This window comes from Trachurus japonicus, chromosome 3 (genome assembly GCF_045865225.1).
Source record: "Trachurus japonicus isolate A0001 chromosome 3, Traja_1.0".
In the NCBI taxonomy this organism is placed as follows: domain Eukaryota; kingdom Metazoa; phylum Chordata; class Actinopteri; order Carangiformes; family Carangidae; genus Trachurus; species Trachurus japonicus.
This window is the reverse complement of record NC_140909.1, coordinates 7644028-7654018: the sequence shown is the minus strand read 5'-3', so window position 1 is coordinate 7654018 and position 9991 is coordinate 7644028. Positions and strand designations below refer to the sequence as shown.

The window sequence follows — 9991 nt, the reverse complement described above, 5'->3', positions numbered from 1 at the left end:
TCTCACAGTAATAAGGAAACAACAACAACACATATTTTTACATTTAATTCATTTTACACTGTCAGAGACCTCAGTAGTAGCCTCGTAAACCAGCCTCTCCTGGAAATGCATTTCATAAATGAAATGGAATGCATTTCCAGGAGAGGCTGGTTTACGAGGCTACCTCAGTAGTATGTGGAAGATCCATACGCAGCCACAACAGCTTCACACCTCCTCATGATGATCACTGGCCTGGTCACATTTTGCTATGGGATGGCTTCCCATTCCTCAACCAGGAGTTGTTGAAGTTCAACCAGTTGTGTTGGTCACTCTAGCAGGTACAGCAACGTCCAACCTGATCCCACAGCTCCACTACTTCCTGAACTTAATGCTGCTCCTTTATTTCCCGTCTTACATTATTGGACAAACTGATTAATCCAGGTGTGTCTGAGTAGTCACAATGGTCAGACACACCTGGATTAATCAGTTTGTCCAATGATTTAAGACAGGAAATAAAGGAGCAGCATTAAGTTCAGGAAGTAGTGGAGCTGTGCATAGAGCCCATTGGGTTGAGGTCTGGACTCACAGCAGGCCACTCCATCCTCTCCACTCCCAAATTCTGGAGGTAGGCTACTCTGTGATGATCCTGGCTCTGTGGGGGAGAGCATTGTCAACCTGGAGGATGTGGAGTGAGGTCCCAGATCCTGGAGATATGGGATCAGCACCGGCTCCACAATCTCATTCTGATATCTCACTGCATTGAGAGAGCCTTCAGTGATAACAGGTTCTGTTTTGGGGATTTTTGCACATTTCTTCTTTTGGGCGCTACCCACACACCAAGTGTAACGGAGGTCTGCGGGTATAGTCACAGTCACGAGGTACCAGTAAGGAGAAGTGACAGCATGTGGTGGTTAGCCGTACTGAAGTTAAACTCACTCGCCCATAAAAAAAAAGATGTGCTGCTAACCCACTTCTCAAGTGGTCAGTGACCTCTTGGTGAAACGGTTAACATCGTTGCCTGCGGTTCAGGAGACCCGAGTTCGAAATCCACTCAGGGCAGGCCAGAACAACATCAGTCACACAAGTTGTACCCTATTGTAAAGGTGACTAATCAGGCTTTCCAATGACATAAAACACCACATTAGTGGGTTTTATTAAAGGTGAGAAACGATTGACTGAAAAAACGTTCTCAAACTCTTTTTGAGGTGTGTAGGTCTTCTGCTTTTTCAGTGGGCGTGTTGCATTCAGTATGAATGCGAAAAACTACGTGCACTCTTTACTATTCTAACAGTCATTTCCTGTACTGCTCAAATGAAGTGGCATGTTTCAGGAAGCAGGGCGAGCGTTGTGTTTTGCAAATGATATTTCACCATCATGTCAACAGACAACAATCAGGTGGCATCCATGGACGTGGACACGGCTTTTCTCAAATCCAGGAGGGGGATCCTGAAAGCAGCACAGATGGTGAGCCACTGCACATCGTCATGACGTTGAATATTTTAGTGTTTGGCTGCAGATGAACAATAAAACAGCTGAGAGGTGTTGGCTCTATGTCCCGTCACGTGAAGGGTTTGACAGTAGAGAATCCTGTTTGCTTTCACTATGTCAATAGAAGGAGTGTGTTGATGGCAGCGCCTCATGTTAACAGACTGGTAGCAGTGCAGATGCTAAAGATGAAACTGGATCTGTTGTTTGGATGAAAAAATGTGATGTGGAAACTTTCAGTAATACAAAGAGCTGACGGGCAGTTCCTCTTTCTCTACATAAACTCTGCTGCGTTGAATAAAGAACAGGCAGAGATGAATCTTGCAGCCTTCAGTATTCTACTATAGCGGTGGTGATTGTTCTTGGTTTCATGTGTGTGTGTCTCTCTCTTTCTTTCTGTTTTAGGGAACTCTGGTTGTGGCGTTCGTGTGTTTCGCTGCAGCGTCCAAACCCAAGTTCATTGCTGCCATGGTGCTGGAGTTTGTGATCACTATGTTGCTGCTGTTTCTCTACCTGTTCAAACTCAACAAGATGCTGACTTTCTTCTTTTGGCCTTTTGTTGTGAGTGGTGATCACAGCACAAACTCATCATGATAACATGGTTTTTTAATCCTTGTGAGATGCATGTTGATATTCTTCTCTCTTCTTCTCCTCAGGACCTTTTCAACTCAGTCTTTGCAGCAGTCTACTTCATTGTCCTGAGCCTGTTAGCTATGACTACATACACCGTCACAGGCACGCTGGTTGGAGGGGTGAGGAGTGTTTTATAAATGTTTCTTCAGGTCTCCTCTATGCAAACTGATTTTGATTCATATGGATTTGAGTTTTCCTCAGTAGGCTATACTGTCAAAAAGCATTGCTTTACCTGTCTACATGTGCTGTGGTCCAGTCATATGAATGAAGATGCACTCTACGCAACCTTTCTGTCTTTCTTCTCTCTCTCTTTCACACACTCACATTTCCACCCAGTGACCCACTTTCCTGGAGACTTTCCCTAACCTTAATATCTACTTGCCTTAACCGTAACCATAACCATAACCAAACCCAACTTTACCTTAACCCCAAACCTCATCTTTCACCTCGTCCTTCAAAATGTTATGAGTTTCTTTATGGAGTTTTCATTAAGTCACCACAGAGAAGTTGTTTAGTCCCAAAGGTCCTTATTTATTTACATATTTTCAACATTTTATACACATAATTACTTATTTTACAGTATATATATATTTGTATTTCCATTTTTGTCTTAATAACCTGTTTCATACTGTTTATTCACTTTCCTACCGTGGGCATCAATAAAGTTTCTGATTCTGATTCTGACTCAGACCCACTCATCACCTACTACAGCCTGTGTGTTGGAGCCTGTTGTGTTTATTTCAGCTCTGCTCTCTGTCTGCAGATCTTTGGTTTCATCTTGGCCGCTCTGCTCTGTGCGGACATCTACACACTTTTCAAGAACATCACATTCAACAGGCCAAGGAGTGAAACCCAGGGACAAGAACAGCAGTGAATAAAACACTTATAGTAAATGATACAGTGTATTAACAGGTTCAAATCCAACAATCAATGATGCTTTCCCCATGAGTTGTGATGTCTGACTGAAGTTATATTTAAAGCAGAAGCAGAAACAGTTCAATATGATTCAAAAGTCAAAGTTTGCATCAGTTTTCAACATCTGTATGATGTAACCTCTGATGCTGCTGCCACTTATTGGAGATGTTGCACATAAATAAACAGAAAGTGTCAATAAAGTTTTTTTTCCCTCCCTTTTTGTCCTGTCCTGTGACATCATGAGTTGGATATTTCCACTTGAGTGGCTGGCTGAGTGATTGTGTTGCATGCAGCTGGGGGCATCGCATTTCACATCTGGAGAAAGCAGATGTTGCGCTTTTGGGAGCTCGCGCTGCGTTTCCGCGCTGTCATTGTTTCCGTTTCCACCTCCGAGAAGCCTCACGCCTCCACATATCGTTTCTGTTGTTTTCTTTTTTTTACTCTCCCTTTTGCCTTAAAGCCGTTCCGTTAGCTCGGTGCTGTAAACTTTGGGGCGAGTCCACATTTCTTTTTTTCTCTCTCTTTCTCTCTCTCCAACAATGGGGGACATCGAGGCTCCCACCTCGACTCGGCCGCGCCAGACTGTCCTGCTCTCGATTCTTCCGAGCAAAGAGTTCGCCTCGTCAAAGAAAGGAATGCTGCTGATCGCTGAAGTGGTAAGAAACTGACCGGAGAGGAGTCAAATCTAACTTTCACTGTGCCATTGTTTTTTGCCCGAGTGCGTAAAAGTCAGGGCGTGCGTGCGTGCGTGAGTTTCTAGATTGTATTTTTTGCTGATTTCCACAAGTTATGGCAGCAACAGTAACTGGCTGACTGTCGTGCGCACTCTTGCAGACTGCTGATCTGTCATTTTGAATAATATAGGTCAGTCAGATTCTTCCACGAGGTTTCCATTAGCAAAGGGAGGAGCAGGGAGGTTTTATAGCAATATGAGGTAAACGGCTGAAACTGGGAATAAATATTTATACTGGAGTATGGACACAGCGCGCTTAGATCTCTCTCTCTCTAAGTGTTGAGACTCATCTGTATAGTCTGTGAATAACGGTCCTGCAGTGACTCACAGTGTTGTGCACAATGAATTTAAACAGTTGTAACTTTTTAAACCAACTGTCCAAATGGATTTGAACAAAGCAGGAACTGAAAGATTGTGTGTCTGTGATGGTGTTGGTTGGTTGTATGAGGGCGGAGGGTGGAGGGGATGACCAGCATCATGTGTCACTCACTTGCAGGCAGGAAGGGTCCTCGTGCACTAGCCTGACTGATAACTGTGCAGACTGGGCTGCGGTCCGAGCCCCTCACTGTGTGTGTGTGTGTGTGTGTGTGTGTGGGGGGGGGGTCATGTGACATTTCAGTCCGTGAGAGAGAGCACTCATCTCTCACAGTCACATCCCTCATCCTGTTGCCATAACATGTGGCCCTGGAGCACAGTCCTTATTCTGCCTGTGAATGTAGAGCTACACACACTCACACACATACACACATTTACACAATACAGCCTCTTTACTGCTTCTTAACAGTGTGACTGTGAACCCCACCCCTCCGCTAAAACCATCTGTAACCCATCTTTAAGTCTATTGGCCTCAGCTGACAGTTGAAAGCACAACTGTTTCCTGCTATGTGCACTTAAAGGTGAGTGCACACCTGGTCTGAACCTGTGCAGGGGGAGGATGGAGCATCGGTCCTGACAGAAACCTCACTTCTTATCCAAAAAAAATTACACAAAGATATTCCATCTCTTGAGAGGGGACAGCTGCTGTTTCACACATAAAATGACATTTAGAAATTAACATGGGTTTTATTTTTAGGTCATGATCTACTAACTAAACTCATTTTCACACGTGTATTTAACTTGTGTGTGTGTTAGAGTGTGAAATATAGTCAGGACTTCCTGTATCATGACTGACTTGTATCTTTGAATTAGTTCTGTTTAATAAACAGAGTTTTCTGGTTTACCTCTGGTGCAATCTGGCTTTGTGGATAGTTTGGGTTAATTTCTTCCTGGTTTGGAGAGATATCCATCTCTGTGTTTTCTGACCAAAAGTGCTGTCGACATGAATGTTATGCCATTTGTTTTTTAATGCGGTAAGTGCTTCTCAAATCAGTATAATCCGCAGATTTCCATTGTCATGTCATGATTTTGATATATAGTGTGACACTTAACATTTTCTTTCATCTTCAAATATAAAAAAGAGAGATATAATTGTCTGTTTGGTAAATCTTGTACATCAAACAGATAAATGCTTCGGTCAAAAGTGAAAGCTGCTATAGGCTACTGTGGCACAGTCTTCATTAGTTATTGCAACATGGCCCACAATGATCCAATCTGAGCAGATATGTTAAGGGGAAGGCCACAGAGTGACAGTGTGGTTTCATCATGTGTTTGATGGTTGAATAAAAAACCACTGGCAGCTTTGACTGCAACTACTTTTTTTAATAGAGGAAACAGTCCCTCAGAAGACTAGTGACAGTGAAGTCCGGGAACTATTCATAGTCCTGGATGTTAATAAGGTATTTCTTCACTTCTGAGATGTGTCATCACAGTCAGATCTCTCCTCGTTGCTGTTGTATTTGGGTGAGGGCAAGACTTGAAACTCTAGATTTAGTCATTTTAGAGATAAATGTTCATGCATTGACTATATTCAGAGCTATGTGCACCATTTGAGTGTGCAACCTTCCTGTGTAGCTGTGAGGTTTTTGTATCTGGAGTAAAGTATCAAAGTTGAATTGTATTTTTTGATGCAACTCGGAGTTGAAGGCTGAGTTTTATCAGCCTCGACTGTTGGACGTGAAAACAGCTTGTAGCTTCACTGTTCCTGGGAGTATTAGTCAGACGCACATTCTGCTGAGCATGCATTATTACACACACTGTGTCAGACTCACCGTATGCACTTCTCATCAGGATTCTCGGTCTGAGCCAGCAACAGGTCCGATAAAGAACAGGACGTAATGTGTTTCTGGCTGCAGGTAGAAGGAACGTTCCTGAGTTAAAAAACCCACATGTGCGCACTCGCAGCAGCAGCAAGTTTCTGCTTATTTGAATCAGCTTTTTATAGGTTCATGATGAGATGCAGACATCTGATTCTATGCTCCAGTGCACAGCGTGTTGTCGTGTTTGAGTTTACAAGTGATGGCTAAAGCTGAGCAGGTGATGTGGTTCGTTGATTGAACGTTTAGCAGAAAACTGATCAGCAACGAGTTTGATGGTTCATCCTACAAATCAATTATCAACTACATTACCTGATGACTGCTTCTCTGATGTGAGACTGACACTTTTCTACTTTTAATATCATTGGAAATAGATAATCTCAGGTCCGTTATAAATAAAAGAAGACATTACAAAGATGCATACAATACAAGATAAAAAGATTAAAAAATATATGATTGTTTTGGGTAGGGGGCTGACTTTATCATATAGGCTATCTGATATCAAATTGGACTACTAGTTTGCTATAAATACCAATTAAGGGATTTATTTATTAGTTGATCTACTTTAGCAAGTTAGGATGGAATCAGTGGGTAAAATAATCCTTGTACAGTTCAGCTTTCTTATTCTGACATGCTGTGGTGTGTCACATAAAGCAACATGAGAAGTCATTTGCTTTACTGATGTGTTTTTTTTTGTGAGATCATGAACATTAAAATGCAGAGACATGAGGATTTTTTTTTTTTAGAGCAGAGCAGATGCAGCACTTTGGGTTCAGTCAGGGGGAGTTCCTGCCCTCAGGCCGGCGTGGGATGACTGACTGAGACAAAGACAAGATGGCCGGGTCTGGTGGAGATTACAGTGTCTGGACTTGCTCTATGTTGCACTGATATGGTGTTGGTGTCGTCCATCCCCTCTGTAGCTGACTGCTTCAGACACTTTACCACACTCACGGAGCACAGTCTTCCATCTTTCATTATCGCAGCTTTGTGTCTGTGGGTGTTTGCACAAGTGTGTTTGTGTGTGAAGGAGGGAGAGAATGATTTGGATTCAGTGTAACAGTGTGTAGGCCTGTGTGAATAAACATTGTCTTTCAACAGCTGTATCTCCTTACAGGAAGTGGGCCTGAGGCTGTAATTCACACTGACTCACAGCTTTGGGGTAGTGTAACATCTTGAATGTGAGATCTCAAGGGGAGAAGAAGATTACATTTTATTTTATTCATCGTTCGGATCCTTCAGCTACAAGCAACTCATTTGGAAATAAATTAACACATAAATTTAAAACAAAAGCAATCAAATGTAAGCGTCTTCTTCAGCTGATTATACTTTTTTGTTGGAGGTTTGTCTTGAACTTTTCTTTGATCTAAACACACAGTAAATGTCTCACTTATCTCTCTCTCTCTATGTTTCATTTTCTTTTCAGGGTCTTTCCTTCATAGCGTTTGTGTGTTTTGCGGCGTCGGCAGCAGCCGGCTATGTGACGGTCCCTCTGCTGGGCTTCGTGGCCGCTCTCTTCTACTTGTTCGCCTACTCCACCAAGTTCAACGAGAGGTTTAAAGGCTTCCTCTGGCCTCTGTCGGTGAGAGACGTTTTCAAGCAAAATGGAAAACTTTGCGGTGGATGTGCATGTTGCTAAAGGAAGAAAATGACATATAATATAATATAATATAAAGTTTGATGTTGTTCCCTCTTTCTCCCTCCAAAGGATTTCCTCAGATGTGTGATCGCCTCCATTGTCCTTTTCATCGTCTCCATCTTCGCAGTGTCCAAATTTTCAGACGGCTCCTCCAAGGCTGCAGGGGTAAAGCTGACTTCTCACTGTAGCCAACCACCATCATCACTAATGTATCATTCAGTACACAACAACCTCACTGTTGTTTTCCACTGCATTCATATGAAACGTGTGTGTGTGTGTGTGTGTGTGTGTGTGTGTGTGTTCCTCCCAGGTGTTTGGGTTCATAGCCACCATCGTGTTCGCTGTAGATTTTTACCTCATCTTCAATGAGCTGGCTAATTTCCTAAAGCAAGGAGGGGAGTCCAATGATGAGCCATCAAGACAGCAAGGTAATGATCCTAAAATTAATTATTAATCTGATATATGACCATAAAAGAACATGAATATTAAATATATACACAGACAGGTTGTTTTTATATAGGGACATATCTGTTTTTCATATGAGTGTTTATGGTTATTATTCTGTCCTGTAAACTAATCTATTCATCATCTATTTGACATTTGATTTTATGTATGTATGTTATGTATGTGTTCATATTCAGACATACACAACTTAATAGGTATGATATGGTTTGTATAAATTGGTTGTATTATTTGTATTGCATTATTATGTATTATCTTCTAAATTAAAGTTTAAAAAACTAACTTTAAGGACATATTGGTGCATCTTGGGCAACACTGTATCTCACCACTAGGAGGCAGTGAATATGCTTTTTGATAAACCAAACTAAACAGGATGAAGTTTGCAGCTGTTTAGTTTCATCATGACATACAGTAAAGCTCTTAAATATTCTTTTTTTTTCTTTCAGTTAATTTAGTCCATCATGTCTGCTCTGTGTTTGAAGGAAGGACATGTGACACATCCACAGAAAGACCACAGTGGCCAACTAACTCTCATTCTGATACTGGATTGTGCTTTGTCACTTTTGTTTTCCAGATGACTTTTCAGACTCTGATTCCGACTGAGACCAGACAAATCTTCACCAGCGGAGTCGTCAAAAAATAAAACCGTCGCCGTAGAAATGGACGCTATGCGACTTGGCTGCCATTTCATCCACACGCATTTCCACATGCCACAAGGTCACATTAGCACTGTGCACAATAACAAATTCACATCTAGGTCTCACTGATTATTATTTTTTTTACTTACTTGCATTCATTGGTAGTTCAGTCTTGTAGGGGTCATAGTGTTTAAAGATGGAGAACAGGACCCACTCCTCTTTCTGCTGAGTCAAGTTGGGAATCGATTTCACACATTAATCATGTCAAGGCATTAAGAAAACAAATCTAAACTCATGTGCCAAACATGTCGGTCCTTTGAGCGACTCATCTACTACTCATCACAAGTCATTTAAAAGAAATAATTCAAGAAAAAGCTCAAACCTGCTGTCTTAGATGATTTGGGGGGAATTGTCGATGCCATCATCAACCTGATACTGAAATGATCATAAAGCTGTGAAACTGTTTGGTGTCATTGTAACTGAATCCTGCGAAGCTGTTTATCTAAATCTGATGATTAACATTGATATTTGGGCGCATGCTGTGACTGTAATTACAGACATATAAACCTACAACACTAAATTAATGTCCCTGTTTAGGATCGCTGATGATGACACTGTTCTGTACCAAAGATGTTTCAACTGTTTCTTTTCAGTGAAGGAAAGAGATAAAACGGGATGGAGGATTTATTGTAGGACTGTTGCATTATTCTAATGAACTGCCAATGGAGCGGATGTAGAAGTAGGGCGTGGTCAGCGTTTATGAAATTACAGTATTCACATAAAAAAAAATATCAAACATGTATAGTCTGTGGAAGAACAGATGAGCTGCAGGTTGGCTGGTTACAACCTCCGTCCAATGATCTTCACTCTGCAGAAGTTCCTGTAGAGTGGTTCACTGCATGACAAAGTTTTCTGGGTCTTTGACCTAAACATTTTTTTTATGTTTGAATGATGTTTTGTGAATTTAAGCAACAGCAATAATGATGTGTGTTTTCGAATCTGTTGTTTGTGCATATGTGTGTGTGTGTGTGTGTGTGTGTGTGTATAATGAAGCATTGAAGCCACTGAATGCAGTGTTCTATGTGAATTCATGTCTGGTTTTGAAAAAACTTTCTTTTTGTTTTTCTCGATCGTTTGCTTTTTGTTTTGTCACTTTCTGCACGTTGTCGTTTATGTTTTGATTCTTCAGTTTCTTCCACCGCCACTACTGACTAATTACGACGCACTCAAACGCCACAGTGACTGTTCATGGAAAAGCACACTGGTTGCACTAAGGGAGTGTTTACAACAGCACTGTGAACTGACAATGGGTGAATGA

General features: G+C 41.6%; 2 protein-coding genes across 2 annotated transcripts; both read left to right on the top strand.

Moving 5' to 3' along the window:
• Nucleotides 1-1277: 1277 nt before the first annotated feature.
• On the top strand, nucleotides 1278-3049 carry cklf (chemokine like factor). The gene is made up of 4 exons (XM_085806242.1): nucleotides 1278-1443; nucleotides 1870-2025; nucleotides 2121-2216; nucleotides 2861-3049. Exons 1-4 carry the CDS (start codon nucleotides 1354-1356, stop codon nucleotides 2969-2971), a joined length of 453 nt encoding a protein of 150 aa, XP_085662368.1. The 5' UTR covers nucleotides 1278-1353; the 3' UTR covers nucleotides 2972-3049.
• A 275-nt stretch (nucleotides 3050-3324) lies between these two features.
• cmtm3 (CKLF-like MARVEL transmembrane domain containing 3) lies at nucleotides 3325-8680 on the top strand. Its single transcript, XM_085806229.1, has 5 exons — nucleotides 3325-3668; nucleotides 7361-7516; nucleotides 7643-7738; nucleotides 7884-8001; nucleotides 8610-8680. The coding sequence occupies exons 1-5, from the start codon at nucleotides 3552-3554 to the stop codon at nucleotides 8636-8638; spliced, it is 516 nt and encodes a 171-aa protein (XP_085662355.1). The 5' UTR covers nucleotides 3325-3551; the 3' UTR covers nucleotides 8639-8680.
• The last annotated feature ends 1311 nt before the right edge of the window (nucleotides 8681-9991 follow it).